The sequence below is a fragment of the Zootoca vivipara genome, chromosome 7, assembly GCF_963506605.1.
Source record: "Zootoca vivipara chromosome 7, rZooViv1.1, whole genome shotgun sequence".
NCBI classification, from domain to species: domain Eukaryota; kingdom Metazoa; phylum Chordata; class Lepidosauria; order Squamata; family Lacertidae; genus Zootoca; species Zootoca vivipara.
Genome location: NC_083282.1, coordinates 26,390,563 through 26,410,215, shown reverse-complemented (window position 1 = coordinate 26,410,215; position 19,653 = coordinate 26,390,563). Strand labels below are relative to the sequence as shown.

Sequence of the window (19,653 nt, the reverse complement as noted above, 5' to 3'; positions counted from 1 at the left end):
AGCATGACCTACTTTGCTCTTTATTTCAAGTCCATTCATCCTGACTGCAAACCTCCCCCACCCCACAACCTTTTGCTTTCTGTTCCATTTCTGCCTTGCCCCAGCTCCCATTCAGCCAAATGTGCCACTGTGTATGGTTTCAGCAGGAAGCACTAACACTCAAGCACAGCCCCTAGTGTCACAGCACAGGTTGCCACAATTCAATCACATCAGTTATGAGATCACGACAAAGTTAAAATAACCACAGATCAGGGCAGCCATGTACAAGTTGCATGCACATTAGTGAACTACGGAAAGTTTGTTTATAAAGGTTTGTGCAAATCACTATCCCTCAATATTTAGCAGAAACGTCTGTGAATGCATGGCACAGGGGCCATAAGTATTTAATTGAACTTTTGAAAAAAGGATGAAGCATATCTACTCACTCGAAGTCCAGGAAATCCAGGAGGACCGACACCACCAACAATTCCCTTTGGGTGAAAAAAAATGGGCGTAAAACAATTAGAACTGTGTATGTTTCTAAGCAAAAGTTCAGATGGTGAAAAATAAAGGGCACAGATTGCAGAATAGGAGTTCTGCATAGGGGAAAAGAATGTAAGAGCCCCGTTGGATCAGAACTGTGGCCAGATGCCTACAAGATGCTCACAACATCCAGAGGCATGTTGCCTCTGACCCTGCAGGCGACAGACAGCACTCATGATCACAGCTGATTCTCCATGAATCTGTGTAATTACCATGTAAAGCAGAGGGTTGGTTCCCAGCTCCCCAATGGGGATCCCCCTTAATAAGGGATTAAGAAAGTCTACCTTCTAACAGTAGACCCAGCTTCAGGGGTCTGCTGCTTGGCAACGCTCACAGGTTTCCTGAGGAGCCCACCGGGACTGGTCCATGCTTGTAAGTAGGCTTGTAAATTCAGGGCAACCCCCTGTGGACAGACCCCAGCACATGGGCAAGGGGCCTTGGACTGCAAGTGAGCTGCATGAATGGGACCTGCCCTGTGCCATACAGCCACCCAGGTTGCTGTAACCCAAAATAAAAATTGTGGCCTTGTCTCCATGACATTTATTGCTCTGACACCCCACCTTTCATGCATCTGGGCACGTGATTTTTGTGACAGCAAATTCCACACTCTGTGCAAAAAAGGTGCTTTGCTCTGTCTTTCCATTTATATGCTGCTTTATCTGTTCAGTATGCAATGGAATCAAGGTTATTGCTTCACATATTTCCATTTGCAGTTCTGAGGACTCGCTGTTGATTGCAAAAGCCCTCAATGTGTGAAATATACCATTTTATTTATTTATCGTCATGCAGACTACTGCTGCACTCAAGGATCTGTGAGGGTGGTGGAGGTTTACCTGTAAGTGGGACTGACAATTCTGTTGCACAGTTACAATAATTCCTACTTCACAATCAACATTATTTTTCAAATAATGATGAGAGTTCACATTCACTGTAAGTGTTCAAAGCATTCCACACACACCCTTCCACCACCGTGTAGAAAAAAAACCCAATAGTATTAGTCCCATATGGCAGATGGTTGACGTGGGAGCATGTTTTAGAGGGGGACTTAATGAGATCTAAAAGGATTAACTGACATCAAAAGTTGAAGCATGATTCGAACCAGGGACTTCTTGATTTGCACTCTCACATGCTATTAAGCCACAAAGAACCACAGAGAGGGGTTTGTTTTGTTTTGTTTCTTCCATTCGTGTCAGTCATTGGCATTTTAAACAGCTGTCATGTGGAAACTCAGGTGGCCAAATCCGTATCACGGAGTTGGTATACCCTCATTTCCAGTTCCTATTTTCAAAATGGTGATGTAGAAAGGCAACTATAACTAAAACTATTCTTTAGACAAGCATTTGCTCTATTATAGCAGAACACGTGGGGCAGAGGAAAGTATATAGCAAGGGTTGCCAATGTTTTGGGCCTGTGGGCACATTTGCAAATGGTATAAGGCAGGGGTCCACAAACTAAGGCCCAGGGGCAGATGCGGCCCAATCGCCTTCTAAATCCGGCCTGCGGACAATCCGGGAATCAGCATGTTTTTACAAGAGTAGAATGTGTCCTTTTATTTAAAATGCATCTCTGGGTTATTTGTGGGGCATAGGAATTCGTTCATATTTTTTTTCAAAATATAGTCTGGCCCCCAACAAGGTCTGAGGGACAGTGGACCGGCCCCCTGCTGAAAAAGTTTGCTGACCCCTGGTATAAGGAGAGATCTGTAGTTGCCTTTATCTGTGACTTATCCAAAGTGCTGGGTTTATGTATGACATCTAGGTATGTTTTAAGCATAGGTTTCTCTTCATTACCAGCTGCTCAAGTTCTAATGTCAGAGTTTGGAGGAAACCTGCATTAGCTTCTGAGCAGTCCCACATTTTTACTACAGTAGGTGCAATAGCTATCTTATTAGCATTTGCAACCCTCCCCACCGTAGCAGCTGCAGGCTTGGCAGCTTGCCTGAACCAACCCTGCGGGGCAGGCTTGACTGGTTGTTCAATGGCAGCAGCTGTCACAGACAATTAGAAGGAACTCCTTTGCAAACGGATTTATTGACTTTTCTTCTTCTTCTTCTTCTTCTTCTTCTTCTATATAAACGTTCTCAGTTGCACTGAATAGTTTTTGTCTCTCTCGCTCTTTTCGAATCCAGGTTCTGCCAAGTTTGATTCTATAATTAAACTGTTTATTCTGCAGCAGCATTTGCAAAATATTTTATCTGAGCATTTATAAAGAAGCAGCTGCTAGCAGTTAGCTCAGGCTTCTTACATGGCCGAAGGTCCAAGGTATTTTCTTTACTTAACAAAACTAATCCCACAACAAACTAATTCAGATATAAGCAATTATTAAGACGCCCCCATAAAATGGTCTGACAAGTGTCCGGAGCTAGCAGCATCCCAGACTACAAACTCAAGATTGCTGTGAATTCCTAGTCATCCAGGACGACATTCTTCATAAGTCCTAGTTCAAGTGTTCAGTTGTTACAGAGCTGCAGTTTGGCTTGGCTTGGTGGAGCCGAGTGACAGAGATGCCCTCCCAACATCAGCACTGCTGAACCTTCCTTGGGTGGGACCGAAGTGGGGTAACACTGAGGTCAGGGCTGCACAGATGCACTGGCAGGAGTGGCGGATCGGCTCTGCCACAATGCCATGATCAGGAGTGCTGGTCCACAGCTCCACAACAGCAGCTACTGTTATAAAGGTCTATCATGAATACAACCAACAAAATCACTTGCCTTCTTTCTGATGACATCCCCAACAGCAAAATGAAACACAGTTAAAGGCTTGACCTAATCTGTCTATCTGTATTAACAATAGTAAATAATGATCACAATAATCATACAGTCAAGGGAGGCCCTGGTTTAGACTGGGACCGCAACATACGAGAAAAAGGACGAATACATCCACATAATAGTGTTCTCCTGAAGAAAAACACTGCCATTCACCTTCAGCAGTTGTGCAGCTTTCAGATGCTTAAAATACTCTGCACACAGACTCATAATGCAAATTTGCATATGCTAATATATATGTGAACTCTGGCTACCAGGGCTATCTGTGAGCTATGCAATGACAGCAGGATTTTCTGAGCCTGGTACACTGTTTGTGAATTGGACCTTCCTAGGAATTTCTGGACCCCTAAGAACTGCTGCTCATGTACATATTAAAGCGGAAATTGTGCCTCTGGGCAAATTAAGATGATGGGTGGCTGGGATCACACTAGCACTGCTCTTTGCAGTGTGCATGTATGTAAAGTTGTAGTTGTTTGTTGTAGTTGTAGTCGTTGTTGTTGTTGGTGGTGGTACTAATGAGTTTCATAAAAGCAGGGGGGAAGACATGCCACAAAACAAAAAACCTTGGGCCTTGGGCCTTTCCCAAACAATGTCCCTGGCATTGCGGGGAAGGGGGTGGATTCTGCTATTTGCATCCCCAGTAGCTCACCCGTCCCCTACACAAGGCACATAGCAAAAAATAAGAATAATGATGGCACAAGGAGCAAAGTGAAATTCCCTTTCTCCTCCCATTTTGCATGCCAATTACTCCAAGGCTGTTATTAGTTTAAAGATACACAAACACAACCATGCATTTGACCTTAAAATGTCGCTCTGAAAAGATAGGGACCTAGGATGCTCAATCTCTCCAACCTATATTAACGTCATATTAGGTAAATGGGGCCTCTTATAGATAGGAATGTGTTATAATCCTGGAGCAAGGCCTCTTACAGGTTGTCAGACACTGAATAAGCTCGAAAATTCCATCTTATTGTTTTCTGTCGCGTGACATCATACTTACAGGACTTCCATCAGGACCAGGGGGGCCTCTATTTCCAATATCACCTGGTAATCCCTGGTTAAAACATCACCAATAGTTTTGTTAGAAGTCACAGCATATAGGAGTGCATATTTAACATTATATGTTGAGAGTTGAGAGTAAGCTGCTGGTGATGGGGACTTGCTCTTAGGAATCTTCAAACCAAATAGTGTTTAGGGCTTATTCATTGATTTACTAATTTAGTCTCTTATGGGCTTTCCAGCTCTAACAGTCTGATTCCCACATAAAGAGCCCCGGCATATCAGGCCATCTAGTCTAATCTAACCCACTTAGTCTTGCATCCTGTTGTCACAGTCAATCAGAAGCCTGTGGGAGACCTGAAAGCAAGACATGAACACAACAGGACTCTCCTCTCCTGTGATTTTCAGCCACTGGCATTCAGATGCATGCAACCTACGACGGTGGATGTACAACTTAGTAGCCTCTGATTGCCTTATCCCCCATGAGTTTGCCTAATACTCTTTTTAAAGCTGTCCAGATTTGTGGCTACCCCTTCTTCTTGTGAGAGCAAATTCCATAGTTTTAACTATGCACTATGTGAATAAGCACTTTCTGCCATCTGGCTTGAATATTTCAACATTCAGCTTCATTAGCCGAAATGTTAGCATTTCAAGATAGAGAAGTTTCTCCCTAGCCACTTCTTCCACATGAGGCATACTTTTATATCACTCTGCCACACTGACCTCACCACTGCCTCACCCCTTCCATTCTACCTCCTGGTAACCAGTAGTGACACAACCAACTAGAGGTTAGGTGACTGCCACTGTGTTTGCTACTGGAAGCAAGTGGTGAAGTAGGAACTCCTTTTTGAGTGTTTCTCTGGATTCTTATTGTGTTAATGACCCCCTGGGAATCAACTTTTACCGTGACCGCGATCAGTCAACCACTGCAACTCCACGCCATGCCAATTTAAACAAGTCAGTATTATATAAAAAAGCAAGACAGAACAGAGCACAATTCTATTCATACTACTATGAACTGCTACAGCAAGGCAATTCTTTAATTCTCAAATATCGGTTGGCGTTGTTTTAAATCCAACACTGTTCAGAAAACTGAGAAGTCCTAAAAATCAGGATCCAAAGAATTACATTGCTAGCTTTGCGTTCCCAGGGGTGCTTTCAAGTTGTGTTCCTTGAACAATACTCCACTATAACCATTCTCTTTTGACACTGAGGCTGCTTTCAAAAGAAGTATCTGATACGGCATGGCAGCAAAGAGACAGTCCTCAGCTTAAAAAATAATAGCAATAACAGTCCAAAAACTTTTGGGGATACAAAAATAACTCTTCAGATGCCAGTCTAAATCTCCCATAAGCCACTGTCAGGATTTGTTTTTTTAAAAAATGAGTTATCTCCCATTACATTTTAAACATCCCTGTAACAATTCAGGTGGTACACTGTTCTTTAGCATTAAATAGTACCAGTTGCTGTGCTTCTGTAGAACATCCCTAGGAGGAAGTCTATTAATATTTTACTAGGAACTATGATTGATTGTTCTTGCAGCTACAGTGAGTTAAACTGGAAAACTGTAAATTCAATTTATGAAGTGTCCTAAATCAGATTGACTTCTAGCTATATAGAATAATTCCATGTATAAGAAAGCCCTCATATAATTTATTCTCCCGACCAAATATAACGTTTGCAAAAATCCTGTGTATCAAATATAATACAATTGGCAATAACTTTCAAATACAGTAATACATGCCAGTTTTCATATAACATACATAATGTGGAAAAGAAACTTGATACATATGTTTTGAATAACAGAGTGTTTTTATTTAAACATACTATACATTCAGAATATTAAAAACGCTTGTAGCCCAGACCCTATAATTTTCTTAATAATAAAACTAACCAGTTTAATAATTTGTTCCACTTCACGTATGCCAAGAATATTTGAAGTACTAATCACAACTGCTCTCTTAGCAGAATCCCTTTTTCTCTCTCCTAAAGTCTGACGTTCTAATGCTACTGCCTATGAAACGGTAGCAAAAGAGTAACCAAGATGGAGCCAAGATCATTCTGAAAGGAGTAAATCAACCTATATATTGGCGGGGAGTGGAAATCATATCTATCCCAGGAGCTGTTACGGCCCAGGTGGGCAAGCCAGGCACCACAAAACTACTACAGCTGCTTTTTGGATTTCAAGGAGTGTAATTCACACATGGTGAAAGGTGCATAGGAATGGCTCTCCCCGTCATTTAAACTAGCCTGATCCATTTCAAATGCCGAAATCTTTCTTTAGGAGCAACCCTACTTATCATTTTTTTCACAGAGCGCTACCTCTCGTGCTGTCTCTCACTGCACAAGTCTATGAGACAGCATGAAGCACTACTTTGATAAAGCTAAGTTGTTCTCGAAGCAAGGTTTTACAACTAAAGTGGGGAGGTTAAAACGTTATTTGCTCTTTCCAAAATCCTGCTGAGGTCCTCTCCATTCAGTCTGCACCCTTCTGCTTTGATACGGTCCTCTACTCCCTCCCCTCTTCTCTTTTTCAGGCCTTTGTACAGAACATCCTTTTAATAAGAAACCTTTCCTCCAGGACAAAACCAAAAAATAATATTAAAAAAAGCTGAGGAAGCAGCATTTTAACATTGTTAAGACAGAATATAATAGGGAACAACCAATCAAATTAAATAAGCAGCAAACTAAGTACAGAATACATTGTGCCGATAAAGGCTGAATGAATTAATGAATGAAACATTGAGGCACTTTACCTGTCTCCCTTTAAGACCTCTTTTTCCAGGTAAACCTGGGATGCCCTGAAACAAAAACGTCACAGAATGGAATCCTTGCAGGCTCTTTGTTAATGCCATTTGTTTCTATTACTGTTCTTGTTATTTGTTTACAATCTTTAATGAATAAATCAATTAATTCCATAATGTTTATAGCCTGCTTATTTTTTTAATTTAAAAAATCTAAGTGGTGTATACGAAATAGCATAATTTTGAATAATATGCAGCTAAAATTAGCAAATTTTAAAAACAAGTATGAGTAACTAAACTATACGTCCTGCTGAAATAAAGTTTTTTTTAGTAGGCATCTAAAACATTATATTAAAAGGGGCCTATCTAATGTTACTAGGCAAGCACAGATTTAGAACATGAGGCTGCTGGCAAAAACTGATCCCAAAAGCCAAATTAGTAAACTGTACACAAAATGATAGCTATCTTTTGGGGGTGGGGGTGGAGATGGAGATATACACCTGTGGGTACTATTGGCTCCTAAATGACTCCATTTATATTGACATTAAAAAAAACTGAGTAATTTGTCTATTGCAAAAATAGACAAAGTATTGCCTCTGTGTTCAATGGACAATGAAAGACCAGATATCTAAATATATGTAGACATGTTGGCATCTGCCTGTCCCGCAAGACGATGGAGTTTGCCTCATGAGGCGAAGTCAACTGCTGGAGAATCACAGCAGTTCGTGTGCATGCATGGTATCTGAAGAAGTGTGCATGCACACGAAAGCTCATACCAATGACAAACTTAGTTGGTCTCTAAGGTGCTACTGAAAGGAATTTTTTTATTGATTGATTTTGCTGTTGTTGTTAAATTAATGAAGGAGAGGACATGACAAATTACACTTCCTGGAGAACTGAGTTCCCTTACAGCAGCTGTTTACATTTTATGAAATGAGCACATGTCTAGTTTGGCCTTCTGTTTGGTGTATGTGAGGCAGAGTCCTATGAAATGCATATCACATTAAGATTTTATGGTACTTTTTTATCATAAATGCGTAAAAATTCCATAAAACCTACTCTTTCTCCCTCGGGTCCAGGCAGTCCTGCCACACCAGGGGGCCCAATGAAACCCTTGATAAACAAAAGAAATAAGCAGATCAGAAATTTTTTCTCCAGCACAAAGTCACTTACAATTTGCTACACTCATGGATGACCAGCACCAAATGCTACATGCAATTTAACCAAGGAGGAAAACATGTCGCAGAGAAAACCCTGTTGTTGAAACTAAAGGAACTGATCAAAAGAATAAATAGTCATTTGTCTGGGTGCCCATGGCAAGAAAGATTCAAGAAATGGGTTGTTTAGAAAAGGAAATCAAGACACAACTGAGTGACTAATATGAGGAGAGAGAGATCCTAAAATCTGTCACTGGCTACTAACTTTTGTATACTTATTTCCATGGCTGAACTATCCAATAAAGTTATTTTAATTCAAATATTGAAGAAACACCTAGCTTTTATTGCATAATTTTCACTTTGCGAATTGTTCTTCCAAACTAATTTTTTCCCAATCAGCCTATTGTCTTTTAAATATAACTAAATTTTCCCCACCAATTTAACAGCCAACTGTATCGATTTTGATGCATTTTCCAAACATGGCATCAGAACAGGAACTGAATCTGTATGTCCAAGTAGTCTATACTTATGGTGTCAAAATATAGAAAACTATAACTAAAGACAACTGTTCTCAATTGTGCACGATACATACACACACACACAAAGAAAACCCACAAAGGAAAACAAAATCTGTGCAGTAGTAACCAGGGTGACAAGCAAATGTTTATTGAGAAAAAGAGTCTTATTTCTCAGATGTTGCCACAAAATATTCCACTAATCGGCAATTAAAATGAATAGACTTAGTGGTAGAAGGATCCCACGTTCTATTCCCAGCATCTCCAGTTAAAAATAAACTTCATGCACACCAGAAAATGATGGGATTGATAATGCTGAGTAAGTTGGGCCACTGACTTACATTTAGTGTAAAACAGCACTTAAGTCCTTTAACTTCACAGAGCTTGTTGTCCCGTTGACTGTTGTTGACTAGCTATTCAACTCGTTCAGTAGTGACTCCTTAGAATCTGAAGTAACCTCTTCCATGTACAGTAAAAGAAATGAGCAAACTAGTTCCTAGATCAAGTGCATAGCTGCCAGGTTTTCCCTTTTCTCGCGAGGAAGCCTATTCAGCATAATGGAATTTCCCTTTTAAAAAAGGGAGAACTTGGCAGCTATGCAAGTGGCAGGTGTAGCTAATCCATGGCCCTTAAGATACTGAACTACAGCTCCCAACATCCCTCATCACCAGCCATGCTCAGCGGTTGAGCTTCATGCAGGCGCGCTGCCCCCAGTGACGTGGCGCGTGTTCTGGGGGTGGGGCGGGGTGCACATTTTGGGGGCAGGGCACGCCGTGCGCAGTGGTGGGGCGCGCGTTTTGGGGCGGGGCTCGTGTTTTGGGGCGGGGCACGTGTTTTGGGGGTGGGGTGGGCAGCGGTGATGCGTCGCTCGTGGTGCACCACCCCTATCTTCCTACTGGCTGGGCCCAATGGGAGTTGTGGTTCAGCAATGCTCGAGGGACAGATTAGCCACCATTGCCTTACGGCAACACTGATCATGCCCCTGCACCGTTACACCTTTCTGCTAAAACTGCTATTCTAAATAGAATGATGGATTGCTTCACTTTTCGATGGCACACACATAACTCTTTAAGACATTTTCTGCTTAGCAAGTTCAGTATCCAGGGTCAAAGGAGATTTCACATTCTTCTGGGTCAGTTACAGAGGGACTGGGTGGAAGTACACAAGCCCAAGACCTCCTCACAATCTTACTGCGTTCAGAGGAGAAATCAGGAAAGTATCGTCCAAACACACCTTTAGTTTTGCAAACCTGATAACTGTGCGGAAAGTCTGTTTTATTCTTCCATCCTGTCTTCTTAACAACACAAAATCAATTGTTTCAGGCACAAAATGCCCAGCATCCATACATGCACATCCACACAATGTTCCCTCCGGGGTCTGTCTCTCTCTGTTTATATTCCAATCAAAAATGGAGCACTAGCATGGATAGACTGTAGACTGTGAGCACAATGAAACAAACCCTTCCATGAATGTTAATGAAACACAGTTTGTAAATAACTCACATAGTGACCCAGTGAGCGGAAAAAATAGTAAATCTGGATGAAGTATCTGCAGTTCCATGCTACATTGTGAATGGGCAAAAAATAAAATAAAGTCATGCATGTCATAATCCTTTAAAAATGCTTACTTACTCTTACACCTTTAGGGCCTGGGTTACCTTCTGGTCCTGCTAAACCCTAGCACAAGAAGAAATGCCTTTTACTTCATTTTTAATACACAGAGATACTATATTTTAAAATGCCATAGCTATTCATTTGCAAAACTGGCAAAATGCTTTTTCAAAAATTATGAGTGTGTAAGTCAGAACTCTCTATATGTAATCAAATTTGCAGAGGGTTTCTTTTAAAACAACAACATGTAATTCTCTTGGTATGGGTGCAACTTTCTTTCTTTTTCTTTCAGTTCATTATTTGCAGGGATCGCACCTCACCCCCTTTCAATTAGAGACTTGGCTTAATTTGACTTCACAACCATTTTATTAATAAACTTTTATTTTTTTTTTTAACATACTTTTTATTAATTTTACAAAATACAAAAAAACAAAAAAAACGGTACATACTTAAACCCCTTTTCCACCTCCTTCCTACCCACCCACATGGGTCCTCCCCTGCCACAGAAGTATCCCATGTTTGTGAACAGTCAGAAATGGTCCATTTTATGCTTGGATTTCTGTCCTCCTCCCCCTCCCCTGACCCCAAAGCCCCCCCCTGCCACCAGGGAGCTCCAGCAAACCAGGGCAGTACGCAGGAGGACATCCATCCAACCATCTATTGTTATACCAAAAAAAGAGAAAAATAGAAATAAGAAAAAAAGGGAAAAAAGAAAGGGCGAAGAAAAAAAAGAAAAAGAAAAAAACAATACAAAACAGAAAAATTTTTCTTGCATTCATAGTTGAAAAACCATATTTTATGGGCTTCCCCTCCCCCCCTTCCCCGGTTTTCATCCCTTTTTTATCATCTGCAACAGTTTCTTACTTTATAAAAATACACCTTTGTATCTTATACAACTTATAAATCAATTGTTAACATTTTCATCTAATATTCAAATCACTGAAAATTCAAACTCCCATTTTCTCTTCCCGTGCCTAATTTTTTTTTTCTCCCTCTATAAGCCTCCATATTTTCACATTTTCCAAAATCCATTCACTTTTAAAACTATAACTATTCTCAATTTAACCTTACATCCCCGATTACCGGCTCCACCCCCCCCAATCCAGCAAATTCCAAAATCAGCAGACCAGTTATAAACCTGTTAATCCATCCTTATAATCACAACATCACTTTCCCTTCACCCCACCCCCTGTTTACAGTCTCTTGCCATCCAGGTCACCATACAGGACCCCTGAATTTCTTCTCTTCTCTGCATATTTTTTCCTTCTTCCCTGTGGGCGTTCTGGAGTTCCAATAATACCAATCGTGCCCCCCTCAAAGGCAGGGCACTCCATCCAACTTTTTGTAGAGTAGAGTCGTCATTTTTTTCATGGTGTGTTTCATTTTGTGTTGAATCATCACAGTCCTCATCTTCATCTTTTCCTTCCCCATCATTGTCATTCTCACATTGCTCTTTTTCAGTGTCAAAAGCTTCATCTCCTAGAAAATCATATTCCGCCATCACCTCCTGAAATTTCTGCTGTAACTCCTGTCGTCGTGTCTCCTCTTGACATAACTCTATTCTTGTTTCCCACATTAAGGTCAAAACAGACCGCTGGAACTCAGGGGAACACTTTTTTGTTGACATATTTCAGTCCTGCCAAGGTCAAAACTTATCACGTGGGGTGGAATATGATCACAGTTTATTTTCTCGACTCCATTTTAACAAGCTGGCTGCATTCTTCAAGTCTTGTTAACAATAAAGTTCGAACTCACATTTCACAAGCACTTAAGCCAAAAAAGAAATTCCACAAAGTCCAGAAATACAAAGTGAAGTAAAAATTGACTTATAAATCCTGATCAACTCACTGGATTGCCGGCTCCCGAGGGAAAGAAAGGTTTTTCTTAGGCTTTACCTCATTGCTGCAGGGCAGTCATAAACCACAGTCTCTCTCCCCTTTTCACCCTGCATCAAAGGGGATATTCTCTTTGATGCCTTTGAGGGATCCTTTTGAATTACAAATCTTCTGTTTATGGCTTCGGGTTTCTATTTACTGTCTCTTTGTTGCCGTGGGGGGGGGGTGGCTTCCTCTTTTCTCCCCTCTCTCCCAGACCAAATTGTTTTATAATCCAAATCATGAGGTTACTTACAGTCTTTTCCAATCGTTTTATTTTCGGAAGAATCCAGCGCTCTCCGCCTTCGGCTTGAAGCTTCTCCCTGCTAGAATAACGTTGCCGCTCAAAATGGCCCCCGCGACTTCTACCCTCCTCACTCCGGAGCTCTTATTAGAGCTAACCGAAGAGTTGGGGAGTCCGGATTGGGTCTGTGCCGAGCAAATTGCCCTCGGGACGCCCTTCCCGAGGTTCTAAGGGGCGCAGCGTTGCTCTCGCTGCCCTCCCCACTCCTAGCAGAGACGGGCCGTCTCGGAGACGAGACGAAACCCCGCCGATCGACGCTGGCGCTGAACCCGGAAGCTATTAATAAACTTTTAAGCTCGGATGCAATTACAGACATTTCCCGGAACAACATGCTGATCCCAGTCATTCAAAGTGCTTGATAGTTGGGAAGAGCTGGCAGGCTATTATCCTGTTGCTATATAAACTATTAAATATTTTAATAGTCCCTATTCATGACTGTGAGTTATTAGAAACCAATTATCAGGCACAGAAACACTGCAAAAGCCAAAATTAAGGGATAAAACTGACCCCTTTGTATGTGTACATTGGAATTCAACTTCGTTCCTGATATTAAATGTATTAATGAAATCCTGTGTCTATGACGATGGATATTTTAGTTGGTTCTCTCTCTATATGTACTGACTTAATGGAAAGAGTCGTTTAACACATTAACGAGCTTATAAAAGTTCCAGTGGTTAAAAACAATTAAGAAACCAAGACAAATATTGAAGGGAAAGTACAGTGCATTTGAAGTAGTATTTTTGTTGTTGTTATTCCAGCGCTGGTTCTCAGAAGGCTCTTCAGTTCTTGACTTGTTCCATATTTATAACCCTTTGTTCCCTACTGCTAACTTTTGGCAGTAGCCCAACCGTGAGGATACGAACCATCACCAACCATTAACACTTTATATCTAATTGGTGAGCCACTTTGTGTCTCTCTCCTAAATTCTGAGGACCACTGTGAGGGACCTCAGTCTGTGCTATTCATGATGATTACTATTTAACCTCCTTGACCTGAATGACCAACATTTAAAAAGTACATAACACCTTCTTAGGTGGACAGAATTCAAGCTTGCTGGGTGAACTTTTGTTTTCTGATAGAATTCTGAGATTCACCAGAAGAAACCAGGAGCAAAGTAGCAACTCAATGGGGTGGGCCCATTTAACAGTTGAGCACACACTCAGCCTAGGAATTTGTTTTTGATACCAGAACAAAGTTCACACAAACCACACCATTCCCCAAAGTTCTAAACCACACCATTCCCCAAAACTTTCTTCATCTCAGCAGTCTCTTATTCTTTTTTGGCAAGGAATGCCTTTTTCTTATTGGAAGTCAGAGAGCCTTATGGATTCGTTGAAAACTACCCAGAGATCTACAAGTGCCACATCTACTTCCTGCATACACCCCATGAGCCTGCAAAGACAGTTGCAACTGTTATGCTCTATCATATTATTCATTTCATTCAGCTTCCTTTGCAGTTAATGTCTGTGCTTCTGAAAAGTACAGCCCCGATCGTGGTTCTTCCTGTTGACATCTGTAATTAAGATGTTAACAACATGGAGGATGCATGGTTAGCCGGCTCTAACACCTGATAATGAGTCACTGGATTTCAGCTGGCCAACAGCAGTGGCGTGTGGAGGACTGATCTGGTTGTTGAGGTTTTAAGAACCGGCAGGACCTGTTTCTCTTTATAGGAACTGGCCCCAGGCAAAGAGCTGTGGAAAAAGTAATGCAGAAGCATCCATCTTGGATATTTTGGACCATGGCTTGAACTGAAGACAGATAACATAACTGTATGCTGTAACTACTTTGCTTATTTTCTCCAATCTGGGCACTTCACATGACAAACACAACTGGTGTTTCCCACAGGGAACACTGACACTATCGATGCCTTAATCTCATGTTTTACAAAGGGCTTGGATGTCAGTATTCTCAGATGTCTTTAAGGATTTGGGTATGTCATCCACAGGGCATTTATTTTCTGCACATGTTACATATTTGGTACACCTTCAGTGTACACATAGTAACTGGGTTTGCCAAAGAAGGCCTGGAGCCAGTTTTAAGTCGGCAGCGCAACTGGCCAGTTTAAAAAAGTAAGCTATTATTTTGCCAGATGTTCTTTTGCTCTCTTTTAATCATGAAACTCCTTTTTGCGAGAAGATTCAGTCAGTGAGAAGCAAGACTCCCTTACAGTTTAAAAATAGGCTTTTATGCTTTCTTGGAATTAAACCCGCAGAGCCTGGGGGAGAAGTTGACAGGGGTGGCACAGAATCTAACAAAAATGTTTTTGGTTCATGCTTCTTTCAGGCTTTCAGCTTGGCCAGTATTGAGAATCTGACTCAAGTTTTGCCTCTTTGCTTTTATATAAATAAAACTACGCTAGTGGCAGCTGTTAATAAATATATCACACTCCCAGATTCAGACTCTGGATAGACTCTGGTGCTAAAAAATATATTCCCATCAGAATTGGGGTTGAAAACCAGCAGGTGCTTCTTACTGTCCTAAAGTGGCTTATCACATAATTATTCCCTCCACAAGAATCAAAACAGATGCTGGGGAAAGTGGGGGAGAAGGAGTTTTTGTAATTTCTGAGTGTCTACTGAGCTGGTTATTTGGTTTCTAACATTTCTGATGGAAGGCAGGTGTGTCTCAGAATAACACAGAAACAAAAACATTGAAGGAGCATGAGAAAGAGCTGTAAACAAAAGAAAAGGAGAGCAGGAAACAAATATTAACATGGTTGTTGCTCCAATGGGGGAAATATATCAAAGCCTATTATCTATGTATCTCGTTATGCATAGAAGTTTAAGACAAATGTTGCATAGGACGAACCAACAAATTCAAACAAAAAATAGAGTGACCAGGGGGTAGCCTAATTTATATTAATAATCTTTATCAACTTTACCAGAACACAAAACTTCTAGATTTGTAAACACAAATGCACACACTATATCCTGACACAAAACTCCACATCTCTTCAATACAGTCATACCTCGGTTTAAGTATGCTTCAGTTTGAGTACTTTCAGTTTAAGTACTCCGCAGACCAGTCTGGAACGGATTAATCCACTTTCCATTACTTTCAATGGGAAAGTTCGCTTCAGCTTAAGTACAGACTTCCGGAACCAATTGTGTACTTAAACCGAAGTACCACTGTATGCACTTTACTTAGTATAATATCTCTTTCAAGGATCTTTACAATACACCAAAGCCAGAATCATAGTTCGCTTTGCTCCTTACAAAACATGGTGATATGCCAAGGTTTGTTATTGGTTAATTGACTGTGTCTTGTGATCCCTGGTTTGGGCATATTGCTAATCTAGGGATCACGGTTTGTTTCTACCAAGTGCAAGCTGGACAGTTTAAATTTGAGGGGGGCAGGATTTCCCACCATTCCTTGCATACAGCCAGGAAAATTCCCCAGCAGCCGGCTGCCATGTTGGGAGCGTTTTACCCCAGGGAGTTAGGGGGTGATGGGCTGCAACCACTGTCCACCCCAAGACTAGGTAAGTGGTCATTCTTTTATAACTGTTCTGTGAATAAACTGTGCAAAGAAATCAACAAGCTTAAACAGCGCAATAAACAAATTATTGTGGGATTGTATTCGTGTCTGTATTCTTTAAAAAAAGAAAAAACTGATTATTTGGGTATTTAGTAAAAAAGGGGGGGATAGTTTAGGTTTGAAGTATAGTTACTGCACCTGCCTGCCAGGGTAACCTGGAGCCCCGGGATTGCCAGCCATTCCTAGAATTCCCTGAATTGAAGAAAAGGGGTGGGGGAAAGAAGAATTAATGCATTTTCTCACTTGTAGGTAAGCCCTAAACGTTCAATTCAAGACTGCCTTTCACATAACTTACCGAAAATGTCAATCCTGTGCATCAGCATGATAACTCAACCAAGCAATGGAACATGAATCTCAACAGTTAGTGGGCGGAAGAGGAGGGCCGTGACATTCAGTGGTGAAATGTGAGACACAGGCTGATTCATGAGGGAAACTGTTAGACCACTTTTCGGAAAAAGTGAAACATGGAAGATTCCCTCAGGGGACTGTGATTTATAATGCAGATTACAGAAACTGAGCCTGAGCTTGGTCATACGATTGCTATTTACACTGGGGTGGGGAACCATGTGAGAAGGTATTCAATATCTACATAAGAATTTACTCAACGCTGTCTGCTGTCAGGTACCCGGTGCAATAGTTCAGAAGCCAAATTAAATCATCTGCCACTTCAGTATCTGAAGCTTGGCCCAACTAGTTCAATATTACAGTGAGGGGGAAAGTATTTGATCCCCTGCTAAATTTGCCCGTTTGCCCTCTGACAAAGAAATGACCAGTCCATAATTTTAATGGTAGGTTTATTGTAGCTGTGAGAGACAGAATAACAACAGGAAAAACCCCAGAAACCCAGAAGACAAAAGTCAGAGATTGATGTGCATTATAATGAGTGAATTAAGTATTTGATCCCCTTGCAAAAGATGACTTAATACTTGGTGGCAAAACCATTGTTGGCAATTACAAAGGTCAAACGTTTCTTGTAGGTTTGCACACATCTCAGGAGGCATTTTGTCCCACCCCTCTTTGCAGATCCTCTCCAAGTCAGTAAGATCTGGGGCTGATGTGTAGCTACTCGAACCTTCAACTCCCTCCACAGATTTTCGATGGGATTAAGGTCTGGAGACTGGCTAGGCCACTCCAGGACCTTAACGTGCTTCTTCTTGAGCCACTCATTGTTACCTTGGCCATGTGTTTTGGGTCATTGCCATGCTGGAATACCCATCCTCAACCCATTTTCAATGCCCTGGCTGAGGGAAGGAGGTACTCACCCAAGATTTGATGATACATGGTCCCGTCCATCGTCCCTTTGATGCAGTGAAGGTGTCCTGTCCCCTTAGCAGAAAAACACCCCCAAAGCATATTATGTCCCCCTCCATATTTGACAGTGGGGATGGTGTTCTTGGGGTCGTAGGCAGCATTCCTCCTCCTGCAATCACAGCAAGTTGAGTTGATGCCAAAGAGCTTGATTTTGGTCTCATCTGTCCACAACACTTTCACCCACTTCTCCTCTGGGTCATTCAGATGTGCATTGGCAAACTGCAGACGGGCCTGTACATGTGCTGTCTTGAGCAAGGGGACCTTGTGGGCTCTGCAAGATCTCAGTCCTTCATGGCGTAGTGTGTTACCAACAGTTTTCATGGTGACTATGGTCCCAGCTGCCCTGAGATCATTGGCAAGTTCCCCCCGTGTAGTTCTGGGCTGCTTCATCACCATTCTCCTGATCACTGCAACTCCACGAGATGAGATCTTGGATGGAGCCCCAGAATGAGGGAGGTTGACAGTTATTTTGCGTTTCTTCCATTTGCGAATTATTGCACCAACTGTTGTCACCTTCTCACCAAGCTGCTTGGCTTGTAGCCCAGTCCAGCCTTGTGCAGGTCTACAATCTTGTCCCTGACATCCTTAGACAGCTCTCTGGTCTTGGTCGTGGTGGCTACTTTGGAATCTGCTGGATTGATTGCTTCTGTCGACAGGTGTCTTTTGTACAGGTACTGTAACGAGCTGGGATTACAGTTACGGTCTTCCCCTTACAGCAGGTGCTTCTAATCTCAGTTTGTTACATACAGTGAAGATACCAGGTAGCCTGATATCTGGCTGGTTGATAGGGGATCAAATACTTATTTCACTTATTATAATGCACATCAATCTCTGACTTTTGTCTTTGGGTTTCTGGGGTTTTGTTATTCTGTCTCTCACAGCTACAATAAACCTACCGTTAAAATTATGGACTAGTCATTTCTTCGTCAGAGGGCAAATGGGCAAATTTAGTAGAGGATCAAATACTCCCCCCCCCCTCACTGTATCTACTGTGACTAGCAGTGGTGCTCAGATACCAGAATATTCCCCAGTCCTGTTTTTCTGAAATCCTTCTAGCTGGCACTGCCAGAGATTGAAACTGGCCCCTTACTCATGTAAAGGATGCTCTACCACTGAATTTTGGTTCCTCCAAAAATTGCCTACGGTATCAGCCTCACTTTCCCAAACTCTGACAGAAAGCGCTTATTAAATGAGAGGTGCATTATAAGAGACGCATCAGATTGTGACTGGACCACTTACTTGCTCTCCACGTGGCCCCGGTGGTCCTGGATACCCCGTGGGACCCTACAGGTATGAAAGATAAATGTTTCAATGAATGCTGAAATGATCATACACACACACGTCAGGTATCGACAATCTGCTTACCCCTCCCCACCGCACCCTTAAGCAAAGAAAATTTTGCCAAGCCTATTTTCATCTGATATCAATATAGCTTAGTTTTAACAGCTGACGTCTGAAAAGACAAGTCTATTGGTGAGAAATGGGGAGAGACTTGTATCTCCATACTCTTTATCAGCTTCTTGATATGCCAACCTGAAATCAAGCAGAGGTTTGCAATAAGAAACACGTAGATGAAAAAGACCTCCAGGAGCAATCTGCTTGTAATTACTGAATGTTGGATCCGGTCCAAGAAGTTTCCCCCCATGCCAAATCCTTTTCGCAACACTCTGAGTAATACTGTTTCAGTGAGGTAGCTATAGAGAAGTTTTTTCACAGACAGCTCCAAGAAGCTATCTAGGAAAAAAGATTAAGATAATTTTACACACGTAAAAGAAAACATCAATATTCCGATAAATTTGGAATATTCAACAAGCCAGCTTATGCAAGCTGTTGTCTCACTACTTAAATAGCATTGTCCTAAACTGAATTATACAGAATACCTCTGATGAAGTGTGCATGCACATGAAAGCTCATACCAAAATAAAAACTTAGTTGGTCTTTAAGGTGCTACTAAAGGAATTTTTTTATTTTGTTTCAACTCAGACCAACACGGCTACCTACCTATCACTTGAATAATACAGAATTATTGCTATTTAAGAAAGTGAACTAAACCTGTAAATTTTACTGTCTGGCTTTGGGGAAATAATGTGAGTTGAGAAAGTTTATGATCACCAAAAAACAACAACCCAAAATTACGCTCTGATCAATACTTTGCTATTTCTATTCTTATAACAGTAGAGGAATTCATTCCATTGTAGAGTCCACCTGCTCATCTCACCAATTTCCCTCTTCTTCCACACAAAAGATCCCAAGGTATGTTGTGGCAGTTGTACACAAAAAAGCACAAAATCCTTGGCATTCTGTTTGTAAGCA

At 41.5% G+C, this 19,653-nt stretch overlaps 1 protein-coding gene across 1 annotated transcript in view; it reads right to left on the bottom strand.

The window, feature by feature from the left end:
• COL24A1 (collagen type XXIV alpha 1 chain) overlaps positions 1–19,653 on the bottom strand; it is a 161,600-nt gene that overhangs the window by 105,239 nt on the left and 36,708 nt on the right. The window contains exons 8-14 of the mRNA XM_035123684.2: positions 18,580–18,624; positions 16,168–16,221; positions 10,333–10,377; positions 8,089–8,142; positions 7,042–7,086; positions 4,287–4,340; positions 426–470 (exon numbers count right to left, since the gene is read on the bottom strand). Of these exons, the coding sequence (XP_034979575.2) occupies positions 426–470; positions 4,287–4,340; positions 7,042–7,086; positions 8,089–8,142; positions 10,333–10,377; positions 16,168–16,221; positions 18,580–18,624 (342 nt within the window). The remainder of the gene's footprint in view (positions 1–425; positions 471–4,286; positions 4,341–7,041; positions 7,087–8,088; positions 8,143–10,332; positions 10,378–16,167; positions 16,222–18,579; positions 18,625–19,653) is intronic.